The 19,671-nt window shown below is 36.5% G+C and overlaps 1 protein-coding gene across 9 annotated transcripts in view; it reads left to right on the top strand.

The window, feature by feature from the left end:
• Positions 1-19,671, top strand: part of ATP11B (ATPase phospholipid transporting 11B (putative)) — a 130,714-nt gene that overhangs the window by 44,976 nt on the left and 66,067 nt on the right. For all 9 annotated transcript variants that reach the window (XR_009209508.1, XM_058427028.1, XM_058427029.1 and 6 more), the window contains 4 exons: positions 203-306; positions 5,503-5,550; positions 8,863-8,927; positions 11,851-11,932. Coding sequence is in view for 8 of the 9 variants with exons in the window: in XM_058427028.1 (XP_058283011.1) it covers positions 203-306; positions 5,503-5,550; positions 8,863-8,927; positions 11,851-11,932 (299 nt within the window). In the remaining variant the exon portion in view is untranslated. The remainder of the gene's footprint in view (positions 1-202; positions 307-5,502; positions 5,551-8,862; positions 8,928-11,850; positions 11,933-19,671) is intronic.

A 19,671-nucleotide genomic window follows, 5' to 3' on the forward strand; every position in this document is an offset into this window, starting at 1 on the left:
CAAATGGCCTCTGTAGACAGATAATGATAGTAGCTTCCTTTGCCCCTTGTTTATTTTACATGTTTCTTTTTCTTCTGTTGTCTAGCTGAGTGATCTCAAGTACAGTATGCCATTACTTTACCTATAAAAGAGATTTGAAATAACTGATATTGAAGGTCCCATTTGGATCTGAAAACTCTACAATTTAATTCATTTTTTTCAGACACATGTGGCAGTTCCAGAAACAGCATTATTACAAACAGTTGCCAATTTGGACACTCTAGTAGCTGTAATAGAATGCCAGCAACCAGAAGCAGACTTATACAGGTATGGTGTGATATTCAGTATACTTATTTTAAGTCCTATTTACAGACCTCATTTTTAAATAACCATAAACATAAAATGAAGTCTTTAGCTAATTGGAAACAATATTTGTGGGGTGGGTTGGTGGGAGATGCAATTAATGATGAAAAAAACTAAGAGCAGAAATTGCTAGAATTCTAAGCAAAAGATAATAGTTCAAAGCCAGAGTTTTTATTCACAAGTTTCTTCACATTACCTTCTATTTTGCTATGAACTAGCATGCTTACTTTGTAGCTATAACAGTAGTTATAGTAGACATAAGATTATTTTCTTAGAAGAAAAGAATGATTTTTTTTTGGTAAGCTCCATGAAGCCAGGGACTATGTCTTTGTTTTTACCACTATAGAGGATACTACTTTTAAATTAGAGGATACTACTTTTAAGTTAGAACCTTAAAAAGTTTTCAGTATTTTACTTATACGTAGCACATAATAAAGTAAAAAATAATTTTCTATAAATATTTAACAGCTATGAGTTTCTCAAAGACAGAAACTATTATTCATCTTATCTATCACAATGAACACAATAAAAAATGTTTTTCTAGTTTGTTAGATTTTTAAAGATCTTGTTTCTGAAAGGAGAGAAAGGAACAGAGGAACTTCTTTTAACATTACGGTTCGCTAAACACAGTGTTGTGTACCTTCAGTGATTCCCATCTGCAGTAATCCTGCCAATTATATGTGGGCTGTGGAATGGAAACAACTTTTTATTATTAAAAAATTAAATGATAAATTAAGTTCATTTTTACTCAATAAATGGTGGTAGACTATAAATTACAGCCACTTTGTAAAAAATCACCCTCAGCTTCTTGTTATATATCTCCCCCTGTTGATTGAAATGTTTCAGAGTCTTCAGCCATTGGCTTTTCCAAACTTCTTACGTATCTTTTTTTTGGATCTATCTTTATAATGGAGGTTTTCTCTATGTGATGTTATAAAAATTGTATACTTTCATCAAAGTCAAATGCAGTATAGAATTTGCCAATTAACTAAAAACTTTGGAATCATATGCTTTAAAAGCACTTGATAGACTGACTGTAAGACATATTTAACTGTGAAGATTTTAAGATTTCTATATTGCTATTATATCCTGGTCTGAGGCAATGGCAGATTATAAAATAATTATTAAAAACCAGAAAATGGACAACTAAGAACTAAGCAAGCATAAGATTAATATGAGATGAAGTATAACTAATGCTTTGGTATATGGTTTTTACATTATCTTGGAATATGGGGAGAAAGTTTGAAAAAACTTTTTTAAATAGTTTCTCTTATTGGAATTATGTGTTTTGTTTTAAATATAAGTAAAATGTAATCGTTGCAACAGGCTTTTATAGTAGAAAGAAAACTCGTAATTATATCACTACTTAAAATCTTTGAATGCCATTTTTATTCGTTCATTCATTTAACAAATTATTGTTTAGCATCTATGTGCTCATTGTGATAGGTGAATAAGATGAATAGGAATAGTTTCCCTCCTGGAGGAACTCATAGAAGTTAGAGACAGTATTTATATAAAATTGTATCTTTCATTTTATTATGTGCTTGTAACACATATATGTGCTATATATTTTATATATATATATTCACATATATTACATGTCAAATATTACAGACATTTTATATGTCCAAGTAGGAAAATGCTTAGATAGGTATATATGTAGATATTTAAAATCTTTTTTTTTTTTTTTTTTTGAGACGGAGTTTTGCTTTGTCGCCCAGGCTGGAGTGCAGTGGCACGATCTCGGCTCACTGCAAGCTCCGCCTCCCAGATTCACACCATTCTCCTGCCTCAGCCTCCCGAGTAGCTGGGACTACAGGCGCCTGCCACTACGCCTGGCTAATTTTTTGTATTTTTAGTAGAGACAGGGTTTCACCGCGTTAGCCAGGATGGTCTCAATCTCCTGACCTCGTGATCCGCCCGCCTCGGCCTCCCAAAGTGCTGGGATTACAGGCTTGAGCCACCGCGCCCGGCCTTAAAATTTTTTTAAAGAATTGAATGATATAGGTACATACTGAAATATAATGTTAAATGAAATAAGATACAAAGTTGGGGCTCTCATATGATCCCAGTTATGTAAAAATAATGTGTGTGCAATAGCAAAGACATGGAATCAACCTAAATGCCTGTCAGTGGCAGATTGGATAAAGAAAATGTGGTACATATACACCATAGAATACTATGTAGGCACAAAAAAGAAAGGGATCACATCTTTTGCAGGAACATGGATAGAGCTGGAGGCTGTTATCCTTAGCAAACTAATGCAGGAACAGAAAACCAAATACTGCATGTCCTCACTTCTAAGTGGGAGCCAACTGATGAGAACACGTGGGCACAAGGGAACAACACACACTGGGGCATACTGGAGGATGGAGGGTGTGAGGAGGGAGAAGAGCAGAAAAAGTAACTGTTGGGTACTAGACTTAGTACCTGAGTGACAAAATAATTGTTACAACAAACCTCTGTGACACCAAAGTTTACCTATATAACAAACCTGCACATGTACCCCTGAACCTAAATGTGTAAATAAATGTGTGTATATATGTACTAAATAGGTAGTTAGGTGACAAGATGGAATAATTGATAGCTGCAGAAAGAAAAACCTGGAGGAATTGTAGATCAAAATTTAGTAATATTCTCGTGGTAAGATTTCTACTGATTTTTAATCATCTTTTTCTTTTCCATATTTTTTAATATTTTATTTTATTTTATTTGTTTTTGAAACAGAGTCTCGCTCTGTTACCCAGGCTGGAGTGCAGTGACACGATCTCAGCTCACTGCAACCGCCGCCTCCCCGGCTCAAGCGATTCTCCTGCCTTAGCCTCCCAAGTAGATAGGATTATATGTGTGTGCCACCACGCCCTGTTAATTTTTTTGTATTTTTAGTAGAGGCAGGGTTTCACCATGTTGGCCAGGCTGTTATCAAATTCCTGACCTCAAGTGATCTGCCCACTTCGGCCTCCCAAAGTGCTGGGATTACAGGTGTGAGCCACCCCACCCAGCCTAATATTTCTTTTAAGAATGTGGATTGGTTTTGTGATTTTAAAAAGTATTTCCCATTATACCAAACGGTATTCTTGACCTTTTTTTAAATATTGCAGGAAGCTGAATTAATGATCATTTTAAATGGCTATGAATAGTCCAAGTGCATGTACTAGAACCTAACCATTCCCCAACCTTCATACTTGACTCTTTTCATTGTTTTGCTGTTTGAAATACTGTATGGTACCTTATTACAAATAAATTCACCAATTCAGAATCTAGTGGTTGAATAGTTCATTGCTTTCTCCTCTTCGATACAATTTGCTAACTTGTCTTCCAGAACACTCCCCTCTCTTGGTTTACCTCCTACCTCACTATTCCCTCTGTCTCAGTCTCCTTTGCTAGTTTTTCCTCTTGTCCCAGACTTCTTCCTGTTAGAGTGCCCCAGGACTTGCACTGTTCCTTCTCTACCTTACCTTTCACTATCTACCCTCACTCCCTTGGTGATCTGACCCAACCTCCTGGCTTTAAAGACTGTCTACATGCTGCTGACTATCGGATTTATTTCTCTATCCCAGATTTCTTTCCCAAACTTCAGCTGCCTGTTCCACAGTTACACCTGGATATTTAGTAGAAATCTCAAATTAATAATCAAGCTGAAAACTAAACTGCTAATCTTCCTGAAAGGAACCTTTTCTACCAGCAGTCTTTCTCATCTCAGTTGATACAGTCCATCCTTCCAATTGCTCAGGCCAGAAACCTTGGAATCAGCCGTGACTCCTCACATCTCCTCTCCCTTCGTCTTTCTTCACCTCCTTACTCACATCTCACCCCAACCCATCAGAACATTCTGAAGGCTTACCTTCAAAATACATCCAAAATCTGACCATCTTTTCCTAGTTTTGTCTGAGCCAGTACCATCTCCTGCCTGGATTACTGCTATTTTATAGTCTGTTCTCACAAAAGCAGTCATAATGTTCCCTTTTAAATGTTAAGTCAGATCATGTGACTCTTCTGCTCAACCCTGTACTGGCTCACCATGTCACTCAGAGTCAAAGCCCATATCTCTATAACCATCTCTAGGATCTGCCCCCATCCGCCATCCCCAACCTTTCTTCTCTGCCCTGTTTGCTGTCCTTCCACCTTTAGCTCATCCTGCACATACACTGACCTCCTTACTTCTTGAACATACCATGTATACTCCCACCTGGTCACTAGACTTAGCCCTTGTCTAACTCTTGAGTAACACCTTCAAGTCTTTGCTTAAATCACCTCCTCAATGAGGCCTACCTTAGCTACTTAGAACTGTACCCTGATCCTTCTTCTGTTCTGTTCTTCTGTTTTCATAATACATAATATTTTCTAGTATACTGTGTAATTTCATTTTTTATTATGTTCATTGCTTACCATCTCTCCCACTAGGATGTAAACTCTAGAGCAGGCATCTTTGTGTATTTTGTTCACTGATGGATCTCAAGCACCTGGAACAGTATCTGTCATCTTGCAGGCCTTACTGTGTATTTGTCGACAGTTGATAGAGTAAACATTCTTGTATACCCTTTGATTGATTTACAGGTTGAATATCCCTAATCCAAAAATTGAAAATCCAAAATGATCCAGATTCTTGCCATTTTGAAAACATTTTTTATTCATTACCTCATTCATAGCTGGAGTAGAGATAGCAATAATTCTAAATTTTTTAAAGCTTAAGGACTGATTAGTGTTTTTAAAATAATTTACAGCAAGAATATTGGACCATTCATATATACAAATGATTGATTTTTGTTTCATATATAAGAATGGTGCAGGCCTGGCGCAGTGGCTCACACCTGTAATCCCAACACTTTGGGAGACCGAGGTGGGCAGATCAAGAGGTCAGGAGATCGAGACCATCCTGACTAACACGGTGAAACCCTGTCTCTACTGAAAATACAAAAATTAGCCGGGTGTGGTGGCGGGCACGTGTAGTCCCAGCTACTTGGGAGACTGAGGCAGGAGAATGGCGTGAACCCAGGAAGCAGAGCTTGCAGTGAGCCGAGATCGCACCACTGCACTCCAGCCTGGGTGACAGAGCAAGACTCATCTCAAAAAAAAAAAAAAAAAAAGGATGGTGCAAAAAAACAGTCATTGATGTCATAAGTGATATTATATATTTTTGTAATGTGAATTTTTTGATAGATTCATGGGACGAATGATCATAACCCAACAAATGGAAGAAATTGTAAGGTAAGAATTAATTTGTGTTATCTAATTACCTTTAAATGGGAACTGTTTGGGGGAGGGACTAGAAGTTCCAAAGGGAGATTACGTAAATAAGCAGCCCATCATGGGAAAGGGTTGTGTTGTTTTTTGTTTGTTTTGTTTTGTTTACATTTAGTGGTTTATTATATCACTTTAGAATCATTCAGTGCCAGCTAGAGTGTTTAGTGGTCAACCCAGAACTGCTTACTTTTCTGATTGGTTTATCATATCCTTTATAATAAACCACTAAATGTAAACAAAGCATACAGATGAAGAGATGCTCAGGGCCAGGTATTGGGGAAGGGTTGTGGAGCTTCTGTGCTCTCCCTGGGTGTGCCACTCTCCAGAAACCTCTGGAAGCCCTCCCAACCCATTTCTCTTGGTTTTTTTATAGAAGCTTCATGACGTCAGCTTCCTTTACCCCAGAGTATAGGGCAGGAAGGACCCTCTCTGGGGATGGCCTTAAGACCCACAATTAGAAAGGTGAGGGAAGAGTAGAGTCCTACCTTGGGGTGAAAGGAGGGCAGGAGAAGGTCAGAAGCCTGCTCCTGAGGCTGAACACACCCGACATTATAACAGAAGACTGTAACAGGCGCTATGGGAGTTATGAGCCAGGGACCATGAATGAAAACTAATGTATATATCATAACATCACAGGCCATCCCCTAGTTTTCAAACACAAATCCCTTACATCAAAAGAATATACAATTCAGAAGATATTGCCGCATTACTAGAATCCCATTCAGTTGTTAATAATTAGTCCAGTCCATCATAGTGGATAAGTATCTCTCAGAGTAAGGTCACTCAGGTTTGTAGGCTTCTTATCAGTCTTCTCAGATTCCAAAAGTAGCAGTGGTCTCAGCAAATATACAGCTTCACTCTTTCAGGCATCTGGTATTATTGAGCTAAGAGACAATGTAATCTCTTGCTCTGAGCCTCTTTCAAGGTTTTAATGTAATGTTGGATTTCCTGCGACTTGTAACCCATTTATTCATTCATTTACCCTCAGCTATTATTTCTCCTTTTCTCCATTAATACCCAAACTTTTCCAGGAAAGGGTTAATTTAAAAGCACTTCGCATTTCATCTGCTAGTAATTTGTGGCAGCAGCAAGTGAAGATGAAACAAATCCCATGAAATGATATCAAAATAATTTAGTAAGATTATTTGTGTTTTTGCATTTTTCTAATAATACTAGGTAGTAATATTAAAAGGAAACATAGCTGCTTTTATTCACTCCTTATGCATTTAAACCCACGATGTTTAGTAAGTTTAGAATATGAAAAATGTTTTATATAATGTTTAACAAGTATAAGTGCTATGTTCTTCTTCACTTCAGAATCATTCAGTGCAAGCTGGAGTGTTTAGTGGTCAATCCAGAACCGCTTACTTACTTTTCTGATTTTTTTTTTTCTTAGTTGGTTGTTTCAGATTGTTTTCCCTCAATATTTGGGTTAATGAATGGCTCCTAAATGAAAGGCTTTGTGTCAGTTCAAAGATATGCTGATGGGATATGATTACATTGTTACTCATGAGCGTTAACCTAATTTGGAATCAATCTTGGAATCAGCTCTTGAGTTTCTAATCGTATTTGACATTCTACCTCTTTTCTGGGGACATGTTCAGTTTATACTGGCTGCATGAAATAAGTCACTATAACAGAAAGAGTTGAGCATTTTTTAATGAAATCCTCAAGATAAGCCAGCAAAAATACCATACATTCACATTGATTCACATTTTTAATAAGCATTAACATAGGAGCATGTTCAGTAAACTCTGTAGCAAGATCTTTGTAGGATCCCTGCTGAGTAACTGTGACTAGGTTTATTTTGATTTTTATAGGGAAATAGTGAGAAATGTGTGGATCCATAGTCTGAATTGCATTAATATGTAAAGGAAAATAGCAGTTACATTACTTCAGCCCCTAGAATGGTTAAAAAAATGAACCATGTTCTCTACTAAAACAACCTGACCGAACTGATGAATTATCTTTTAATCTGAAGTTGTCATTATATCCCAATTTTACATGCCAATGTGAGCTAAAAGTATTTCTGTTTATTGTTAGAAGCAACACCGAGTGAAAAAGAGCTATTTTATAGCTCCTAAAATAGTTTTCACATTGATTTGTACTATCCATGGAGTGTACTCCAAATATGACTGTATTGGTTCTCCTTGCTTCATTGCAATTTTTTACAGTGTTTGGGTTTGCAGGTGTCTTCATAAATGGTTCAGATTCTGTTTGGTTTGGATAATTGTGTATGGATATTTCAGAAAACGATAAGGAATAGCAACAAAAGAATGACTTTTTAACTTATCTATAGAAGATTCTTATTTTGCTATCACTAAGAAGATCAATTTCCTTTCTAGTTATTCCTTGTCGTTTTATATCTCCTTTATGGAGAGAAATTCAAACAGCAAGAAGACCTGTGCTTCAAGAAGTATGCAATGCAAGTAGTCAAGTTATACTGTGCGATCTTGCCTAGAAAAAGCACTAACATACCTTGTACATTGTATTTTATAATTCAGTATAATTTTAATTGTGCAGAACTCATGCATTTATGTGCAAATCATACTACAATTTATGTTTACATTGTGTTCTAATTATTTTCCCTTTCAGAGCTGTTTATTAACTTCGCTTTAAAATTTTGAAATTTCATTTTCTGCCACACATTTTTAAATCACTGCTTACTCTTTGATTTTGCTGAATTTTATGTTTAAAAATTTTGAAACTAGTGGCTTTGTGACTGTATTTACATGCATAATCATTTTTCTGAGCCACCAATCTTAAAGTAGGTGTTTGTTGTTACAATAACTAACATCATGATTGGCCTAGGCCTAGGCAGCCTTTTTTTTTTTTTTTTGAGTTGGAGTCTCAGTCTGTCGCCCAGGCTGGAGTACAGTGACGCAATCTCGGCTCACTGCAACCTCCGCCTCCAGGGTTCAAAAAAGTCTCCTGCCTTAGCCTCCTGAGTAGCTGGGACTACAGGCACACGCTGCCACACTTGGCTAATTTCTTTTGTATTTTAGTAGAGACGGGGTTTCACCATGTTGCCCAGGTTGGTCTCGAGCACCTGAGCTCAGGCAATCTGCCCGCCTCAGCCTCCCAAAGTGCTAGGATTACAGGCATGAGCCACCACGCCCAGCCCCTGGGCAGCTTTATACTAGCTGGGATTTTGGTTTTATATGAAAGCAGTGTTATGGCTATAGCTTAAGTACCTTCTGCTGAAGACGCCATTTTAGAATCGAATTGAGTTTTTAATATATTCAGTGCTGTATGGTTATTTTCTTTTTTTCCTAGACCTCTGGGGCCGGAGAGTCTCCTGCTTCGTGGAGCCAGATTAAAAAACACAAAAGAAATCTTTGGTTTGTACATATTTAAACATTTTAAATTGTTGATTTGTGTTAATGCTTTATATGAAGTACTTTTAAAAGTACAATGTTTGTGGTCTTTTGGTTCAATAATTTATTAATTATTTGTCATTTATGATAATTTTCTTTAAAGTTTCTATTAAAGTAGTCGTGTATTGTACTTTTGTTTTGTTGATGATCCCTGTTTTTTAATAGTAGACTAGAACCTTGATCTTATGTTATCTTTATGGATACTGGTGAAACTGAGTGCAGATAATTTATATAACACTTCTAGTAATGGTGGGTGAGAACCAATATAATCTGGCATCATGGTACGGTAAACCACTTCTATAATTTCGTTATGATTATTAGATTGGATTAATAACTGCAGATTTATTCATTCATACATTCATTCAACAGATTTCTTACTGATATCTGAATATATACTAGGTACTATTAGAACATACACTGATTGGATCAAAAGGATGAATAAGTTCTGCTCTTGCCTTGGAGATCTAAATTAATACAGTACACTCGGAGTCAACTATAAGCAAATTGTGAAGTTGATGATAACCTTTAGCTGTTAGCTAGCTCCTCACATTTCAGGAATGGCCCTTAGTATCTTGGCCCACTGTGTTACCCAATGGCTATCTGCAGCTTGTGAGATCTTCTTTCTCATTTGCTCTTTTTCTGTTACCTGTACTATATCTTATCTCTCAGTGTTAGACTCTCTGATAAAGAAGTCCATATATTGAGAAAAAAAAAAAAAAAACAGAAAATAGCAAGTGTTGGTGAGGACGTGGAGAAATTGGAACCCTTGTACATTGCTGATGGGAATGTAAAACATTGCAGCTGCCTTGAAAAATAGTTTGGGCAGTTCTTCAATAAGTTAAACATAGAATTATATGACTCAATGATCCCACACTACATACATACCCAAAGTAACTGAAAATGAGTGTTCAAACAAAAACTTGTACAAGAATGTTCATAGCAGCACTATTCATGATAGCCAAAGGTTGGAAACAGCCCAATGTTCATTAGATAATGAATGAATAAGCAAAATATGGTATATCCATATAATGGAATATTATTCAGCTATAAAAAGGAATGAAGTATTAATGCATGCTACAATATGGATGAACCCTGAAAATATTATGTTGAATGTAAGAAGCCAGACACAAAAGGCCACATGTTGTATGATTCTGTTTATTTGAAATACCCAGAATAGGCAAATTCATAGAGACTGAAAACAGACCAGTGGTTTCCAGGGGCTGGGGAGTGGAGGAGAATGGGGAATGTTTGCTTAATGGGTACAGGGTTTTCTTTGGGGGTGATGAAAATATTCTCAAAATTATAAATGTAGTAAGTGCTACTGAATTGTACACTTTAAACTGGTAAATATGTATATTTTTCCACAATTAAAAAGAAATCTGTAAAAATGTTCTAATAGCAGAAACCAGAGTAAACCTTGAGGGCTTTTATTTTAGATCCTCTAATATAACACTCTACTTTAAAATTTTTTTTTTTTTTTTTTTTTTGAGACAAGGTTACTCTATTGCCCAGGCTAGAGTATAGTTGCACAATCTTGGCTCATTGCAACCTCTGCCTCCCGGGTTCAAGCAATTCTCCTGCCTCAGCCTCCCAAATAGCTGAGATTACAGGCATGTGCCACCATGCCCTGCTAATTTTTGTATTTTTAGTAGACCATGTTGGCCAGGTTGGTCTCGAACTCCTGACCTCAAGTGATCCGCCCGCCTTGGCCTCCCAAAGTGGTGGGATTACAGGCGTGAGCCACTGCACCCGGCCAACACATCTTTCTAGTAGTAACTTCATCACTCCTGTTTACTTTAAACCATAATGAATGTGGTCCAAATTTTGTACACTCTTAAAAGAAAATGTAGATTTGAATGCCTTCAGATGGGTCTGTCTTCTGTTGTTTTGCCTCAGTACCGCTTCTCACTATTGGATCATTCTGGCTATTTTACCATGTTCCTGTAATCTCTATTTGAGTTGTAATACCCTGCCTTTAAGGAATACGTCAAGATAAAACTTCCAGGACAAATATTTAGGAAGAGGGCATGAAAGATTCTATATTGCTTTTCAAATTGTACTATTTAGGGATGGGAATGAACATTTATTGATCATCTCTCAGTTTTTAGGCATTTTGTTAATTTGTTATACAGACCTCACAACTCTATGAGGTATTTTTTCCCATTTAAAGATGGGAAGATTGAGACTCACAGAAATTACTTACCCGAGGATGTAGAACTAATAAGTAGCAGAGCTAGAATTCAAACCAAGGTCTAGCTGCAAAGTTTTTTTTATGAGCTGGTCTCACCTAATTCCATTTGTTGTCCAGTTTTAGTCCCATTACTACTGTCATCTTTGCTCATCTCAAAGTCATTCAATAGACGCACATTTTTTACATAGCACTTTCCATGTGCTTACTTGATTTACTCTGACAGACTTCCATATTATCTCTCCAGTGGTTATGGGATAATGTCTAGACCCCCGATTCCAGCATTCAGGGCTTTTCACACTGTGGCCACAGTCCATTGTCCCAGCCTAACAGAAAGTGCTTTTCCATATCTGTCTTTGTTAACACTGCTCTATTTGTAATGGCCTTCCCTGACACTTTTATCTTTCCGGATTCTTTTCCTCTATCAATTCCAATTGAAAAATAAATTTGTCATTCAGATATCTGTTACAACTCAGGAACAGGACTCCATGCCCTCCCCCATTTAGCCAGTTGAGTGACTGAGGCTTCCCAAAATTGGACTCAGAAAGCCTTTTAATACTCTGAAAAGACTTAAAGAAAAGCAAAATTATAACAACTGTCAGACAGTACACTAAAAGCTTTCATGCTGGTAAATATATTTATTTCTTGTGAAACATGCTAGAGGATTATTTTAAGAGACAATTTTGTTTTATTTTACAGGTGTTGCGGTATACACTGGAATGGAAACTAAGATGGCATTAAATTACAAGAGCAAATCACAGAAACGATCTGCAGTAGAAAAGTAAGAAAACTGTTTTCATTTATTTATATGTAATATAACTATACATTTTTTATTCATTTGGTATAAAATATGTATATAAAAATATACATTACGTAAATAGAATGAAAACCCTGGGGACAGTGATAGTTTCTTATATTTTTACATACAAGTAACATTTTGCACAGTATTGGGCATGTAGTAAATGCTCTATAGTATGACTTTTAAAATAAATACTATTGGATAAATGGTGGAATCACTTAATCAGACTAACGCAGATAACAGTTCTAAAACTGAAAAAAAAATTTAAATAACTATTTGAAAACATTGGAGACAAACCAGAATCAAATAGAAATGGGCAAGGAGTGTAATCCTGAAAGATGATAACAGCAAGGGGGAAAATTTAAAAGTACAGCTTTTTGCCTGAGGGCACTCCCCAGTTTATGTGCTGCTTGGGACATCAAAAAGTCTGAACTTTACTGGATAGAAGTATCAGAGGACAAGGTTAATAGCTGGAAGAACAGCTGGAAAGTTAGGGGAAAATAATGTAAGGGGATTAGCGTTAATTCCCTTCTGTAAGCAATGAGATGGAAGCTACAGAATGGAATTAACTCTAAAAACTGCACATAAATTCTGCCCAAGTCCTTGGCTGACTGCTAGAACTATGCACGTGCAAGGGAGACAAAGAACTCAACAGAATTTTACTGCTGCCCATTGCATTGGAGACACAGTTTGTTGAACTAGGTGAAGTTAACTGCCTACTGGAATAAAAATTAGCACTCTTCTGAGGAACATAAAAGAATACAGACTGTCTATAATGTATTATTATAAAGTCCAGTCTGCAATAAAAAATAAGCAGAATATGAAGAAAATGTAATTCATCCATAAGATAAAAAGCACTCAATAGAAACTGTCTCCAAAATGATCCATATCTTGCATTTAGCAGACAAGAACTTTAAAGCAGATATTATAAATTTATTATAAATATGTTCAAGGGCCTAAAGGAAAATTTGAATGGACATATGGGAAAACTCAGCAGAGAAATGAAAACTCTTGACTTGAAAAATATAATTACTAAAATGGAAACATCATTAGGTGGGCTCAACACCAGACTGAATATATCAGACCAGTGAACTTGAAGAAAACAAATTATTCAGTCGAAGAATGGAGAGGAAAAAAGATTAGGAAAAATGAACAGAGCTTCAGAGCCATGTGGGATAATATTAAGCTGCTTGGCATATGTGTAATTGATTCCCCAAAAAAGAGAAAAAAGGACAGAATAAAAATATTTGAAAAAATAATGACTGAAAATTTCTAAAATTTGAGGAAAAAACTTCAGCCTACACTACCAAGATCAGCAAACTCTAAGTAGGAAAAATATAAAGAAATATAAAGAAAGACCACACCAAAGCACATCATGGTCAAAATACTAGAATCCAAAGAAAAAGAAAATATTTCATGGAGCCAAAGAGAAATGCATCACATGCAAGTGAATAACAATATAAGTGATAACCAGTTCTCATCAGAAACAACAGAGGACATTGGGGAAAGGACATCCTCTTCAGGAAATGGTACTGGGAAAATTGGATAGCTACATGCAGAAGAATGAAACTGGATTCGTATCTTTCACCATATAAATAATCAACTCAAGGCTGAGCCTGGTGGCTCATGCCTGTAATCCTAGTACTTTGGGAGACCAAGGCAGGAGGATCACTTGAGGTCAGGAGTTCGAGACCAGCCTGGCCAACATGGTGAAACTCCGTCTCTACTAAAAATACAAAAATTAGCCGGGTGTGGTGGCGGCTGCCTGTAGTCCCAGCTACTCAGGAGGCTGAGGCAGGAGAATTGCTTGAACCCGGGAGGCAGAGGTTGCAGTGAGCTGAGATCGTGCCACTGCACTCCAGCCTGGGCAATAGAGCAAGACTCCATCTCAGAAAACAAAACAACAAAAAAAAATGTGTATCAAAACCACAATGAGATGTCATCTTGCCAACCAGAATGGCTATTATTAAAAAGACAAAAAAAAAAAGTAACAGATGCTGGCAAGGATATGGAGAAAAGAAAACTCTTATATGTGGTTGGTGGGCATGTAAGTTAGGATAGCCACTATGGGAAACAGTCTGGAGATGTCTCAGAAAACTAAAAACATGATTACCATGTGATCCAACAATCCCACTACTGGGTTTTATCCAAAGGAAAAGAAATCAGTATATCAAAGGAATATCTGCACTTGCTTGTTTATTGCAGCACTATTCATAATAGCAAAGATAAGGATTCAATCTAACAGTCCATCAGCAGACGGATGGATAAAAAAATGTATACATACCTAAAAAAAATGTATACATACCCATGCAATGGAATACTATTTGGCCATAAGAAGAATGAAATCGTGTCATTAGCAGCAACATGGATGTAACTGAAGATCATTATGTTAAGTGATACAAGCAAGCACAGAAAGACACTTCATTAGTGGCACACACCTGTAATCCCAGCACTTTGGGAGGCCGAGGTGGGCGGATCACTTGAGGTCAGGAGTTCAAGGCCAATCTGGCCAACATGGCGAAACCCTGTCTCTACTAAATATGCAAAATTAGCTGGGTGTGGTGGTGTGCGACTGTAGTCCCAGCTGCTTGGAAGGCTGAAGCAGGAGAATTGCTTGAACCCAGGAGGCAGAGGTTTCAGTGAGCCGAGATCGCACCACTGAACTACAGCCTGGGTGACAGAGTGAGACTCCATCTCAAAAAATAAAAAAAGACACTTTATTAATATTTTTCAAAGAACCAACTTTTGGCTTTAATTTTGTGTATTTTTTTCTCTTTTCCCTTGGCTTCAGCTCACATCTTCAATTAATTTCCTCTATTTCTTCTTCTCAATTTGGGACTAATTATTCCTCTTTAACTTCTTATGGTGCTAGATGAACTCAAATGATTAATTTTAAGCTTTCTTTTTCTCTTATATAAACAGAGCACAAAAGATGATGGGGGGCTTTAAATGAACTGTTACAAAGGTCCTACATTTTACATGAAGTAATACAATAGCATCTATAAATAAATTACAGTAAGGTAAAGATGCGTATTCTGATCTCTAGAGCTTCCATTAAAAACAGTAAGGCAAAGATTTATAGCTAATAAGTTAGAGCAACTGAATATTAAAATGTTTGATAAACACAGTAAACAGCAAGAAAGGAAGAACAGTGAAACAAAAAACCAAATGAGACAAATAGAAAACAAATAGCAAAACGGTGGTCCTAAATTTGACCAAAAATTACATGAAATATAAATGCATCAAACAGTCTAATGAAGTCAGAGATTGTCAGATCGGATAAAAGAGCCAGGCCCAACTATATGCTGTCTAGAAGAAGTACAGTTTACATACAAAGATATAAATAGGTTGACATCAAAAGATACACTATGTATATTGTAAGCCTATGAAAACTGAAAACTAGAATAGTTCCATAATTATACTTGGAAAGTTCATCTAGACAGATCATATGTGCCATAAAACAAATCCCAAAAGATTTTGAATTAAAAATCAATAACAAAATCTGCAAATATTTTGAAATTAAACAACAACTCTTTTAACTGACTCATGGGTCAAAGGAGAAATCACAAAGGAAATTTAAATTTCTTCAAATAGAATGGTAATTTAAACCCAACACATCTACATTTGCAGACTCAAGGCAAAGTCCAGCTTAGAGGGAAATTTCTTTTTTTTTTTTTTTTTTTTTTGAGACGGAGTCTTGCTCTGTCACCCAGGCTGGAGTGCAGTGACGCAATCTCGGCTCACTGCAAGCTCCGCCTCCTGGGTTCACGCCATTCTCCTGCCTCAGCCTCTCCGAGTAGCTGGGACTACAGGCGCCCGCCACCACGCCCGGCTAATTTTTTTGTATTTTTTTTAGTAGAGACAGGGTTTCTCCGTGGTCTCGATCTCCTGACCTCGTGATCCACCTGCCTCGGCCTCCCACAGTGCTGGGATTACAAGCGTGAGCCACCGCGCCCAGCCTGAGGGAAATTTCTAGCTATAAAGTTGATAAATTCCTGCTGAGATTGACTGATTAAGCAAAAGAGAAGTGGTATAAGAGAAACTAAAAAATTACCAATGTCAGGGATGAAAGAGGGGATAGCTCCATAGATCCTACACATATCCAAGGATAATAAGGAACTATGGTGAACAACTTTTTGTCACTGACTTTTACAACTTAGATGAAATGGGCAGATTCTTTGAAAACACAGGTAACTTACCAAAATTGGCCCAGCATGAAACAGAAAGTCTAAATAACCGTAAGTCTCTCAAATAGCTTTAACTTATTATTAAAAAATGTCTCTACGCTAAAGATTTGCCTTTTCAACACATGGTGCTAGAACAGCTGGACGTCTGTATGTCAAAAATTGAATCTTCACCCTTACCCATCTCCCGCATATACAAAAACTGACTCAAAGTGTAAGATCTAAGCATAATAACTAAATCTGTTAAACATGGGAGAAAATCTTTGTGACCTTGGGTTAAGTAAAGATTTCTTAGATGGGAAATGTATGGAAAAGGAACCACCAAAATTGATAGCTTAAACTTCATCGAAATGTAAGACTTATGCACTTAAAAAGGCACTGTTTATGTTGTGAAGATGCCAGAAACTAAAATAAAAAATTTAAAAATACAAGCCATAGACCAGAGAAAATGTCTGCAAAGCATGTATCTTGTAAAGGACTTGTACCTAGAGTATCCAGTCTCACTACTTTTTGACATTATTCGAGAAGCTTCATTCAGTGCAACAAGTTAAAGGAATTAAAAGCCATAAGTACTAGAAAGCACGAAGTAAAATTGTCCTCCTGGAAGACACGTGATTTTTCATGTAAACAGACATAAGTATTCAATAAGAAAACTATAATAAGCCAGTTGGTCTCAGAATACAAGGTAAATAAAGAGAAATCTTTTTTATTTTTATTTTTTTGAGACAGAGTCTCACTCTGTCACCAGGCTGGAGTGCAGTGGCGTGATCTCGGCTCTCTGCAACCTCCGCCTCCTGGGTTCAAGCGATTCTCTTGCCTCAGCCTCCCGAGTAGCTGGGACTACAGGTGCACACCTCAACACCCAGCTCATTTTTGTATTTTTTAGTAGAGACAGGGTTTTACCATGTTGGCCGGATGTCTTGACCTCTTGATCCACCTGCGCTCTTGATCCACCTGCCTCGGCCTCCCAAAGTGCTGGGATTACAGGCGTGAGCCACTGTGCCCGGCCGATAAATCATTTTTATATCTTATAATAGTAAGAAACAGTAAGAAAATGAAATTTTTAAAAAGTTATATTTACAGTAGTATCAAAAAGCATAATATATTTAGGAATAAGTTTTTTTTTAACTTGTGCAAGATTTCTATAATGAAAATTACAAAACATGGCAAGAGAAATTAAGAACTAAATAAATGGAGAAATCACATTAATAGATTGTCAAGCTCAGTATTATTAAGCTGTCAATTACTGTATATATTCCCTCAGTCTCAAAATCACAGCAGTCTTTTTGTAGTAATTGACAAGGTAATACTAAGGTGTATATTGAAATGCAATAGCCAAAATGCATATTCAGATGCACAGCAAAAACAATCTCTTAAGAAAGCTAAAAGATTTACCTTACCTGATTTAAATACTTAATATAAAGCTACAGTAATTACAGTGTGGTATTAACAAAGATGATAGTTCAATAGAATAAAATACAGAGTTGAGAAGTAGACCATTCATGTGTGGGTTTGTTGATTTTCAACCAAGCAACAAGTCAATTCAATGAAAAAATTAGTATTTTCTACAAATGATGCAGCAATTGGATATTCAAATGAGAAAAACAAGAAACTTAGCTTCTACCTTATGCTGTACTCCAAAAAGTTTTGAAAACAAGTCATAGACCTAAATATAAAAGCTAAAATTACAAAACTTTTAGAAGAGCTGGGCGCGGTGGCTCACACCAGTAATCCCAGCACTTTGGGAGGCCGAGACAGGCAGATCACCTGAGGTCAGGAGTTCGAGACCAGCCTGACCAACATGGAGAAACCCTGTCTCTACTAAAAATACAAAAATCAGCTGGGCATGGTGGTGCATGCTTGTAATCCCAGCTACTTGGGAGGCTGAGGCAGGAGAATCACTTGAACCCTGGAGGCGGAGGTTGTGGTGAGCCGAGATCGTGCCATTGCACTCCAGCCTGGGCAACAAGAGCGAAACTCCATCTAAAAAAAACAAAACAAAACAAAAAATACTTTTAGAAGAAAACTTAGAAAGATATCTTTATGACTTAAGAGTAGGTAAAGATTTCTTAGGATACAACAAATAATTAAAAATTGATAAATTAGACTTTCTCAAAATTAAAAACTTCTCATCAGGCTAAACATTTAAAGAAATGAACATACATGTTACAAACTGGGAGACAATATTTGCAAAACATGTATCTGACCAAAGACTTGTATCCTGAGTATATAATGATATATATGTACATGTGTGTACACACACACACACACACACACACACACACACACACACACCTGCCTACAAATCAACAATGAAAAGAGAAACAAGCCAATTTAAAAAATGGGCAAAAGGTGGAAGGTAACCACCTTTTGTCATCTTTTCAGCTGAAAATTACAAAACACTGAGGAAAGAAATCAAAGATCTAAATAAATGGAACAATATATCATGTTCATGGGTTGAAAGACTTGTACAGTAAAGGTGCCAGTTTTCCCAAATTGATTAATAGGTACAATGCAATTTCTATAAAAATCTCAGCAAGTTTTTTTGTATAAGTAGAAAATTTATTCTGAAATTTAGATAGAAAAGCAAAGGAACAGTTTTGAAAATGAAAAAGTGAGAAGAATTGCTATTGATGTTAAGTCTTACTATATAAGCTACAGTAATCACGACAATTTGGTGTTGGTTAAAGAATAGATACATAGATCAGTGTTACACAATAGAGAACCCCAGAACAGACCAACACAAATAGGCCCAATTGATTTTTGGCAACAGCACAAAAGCAATACAATAGAGGAAGGGTAATCTTTTTCAACAAATGGTGCTAGAACAATTGGGTATCCATAGCAAAACAAACAAACCCAAACCCCCACTGTATGTAAAAATTAATTCAATTGGAGCATAGATTTAATGTAAAACAAACTTTTAGAAGAAAACAGAATCTTCAGGACTTAATGTTAGACAAAGAGCTAGAAGACATGACGCTAAAAGCGTAATTCCTAAATCAAAAAAATTAATAAGTTGTAGTTAATCAAAGTTAAACACTTTGGTGCTGTGAAAGACCCTGTTAAAAGGATGAAAAGACAAGCTACAGACCGGGGAAAAATATTTGCAAACCACAAATCTTCCAGAGGCTTTATGTTTAGAAACATAAAGAACTCTCAAACTCAACAGTAATTCGGTGATCCAATTAGAAAATGAGCAAAAGACATATTTCATATTTCACCAAATGCATAATACATATTTCACCAGAGAAAAGCTGCAGATGACAAATAAGCACATGAAAAGATATTCAGCATCATTACCTGTTAGAGAAAAGCAAATTAGAACCACATTGGGATGTCACCACACGCATTAGAATAGTTAAAATAAAAATAGTGGTAATACTAAATGGCTAGGAGGTGGAGAGACTGAATCTCTTGTATGTTGTTGGTGGGAATTAAAAATAGTATACCCACTCTGGAAGATAGTTTGGGAGTTTCTTACAAAACTAAACATGTTTACCATATGACCCAGCAGTTGTACTCTTGGGCATTTAA

This window comes from Hylobates moloch, unplaced genomic scaffold, assembly GCF_009828535.3.
Source record: "Hylobates moloch isolate HMO894 unplaced genomic scaffold, HMol_V3 SCAFFOLD_13, whole genome shotgun sequence".
In the NCBI taxonomy this organism is placed as follows: domain Eukaryota; kingdom Metazoa; phylum Chordata; class Mammalia; order Primates; family Hylobatidae; genus Hylobates; species Hylobates moloch.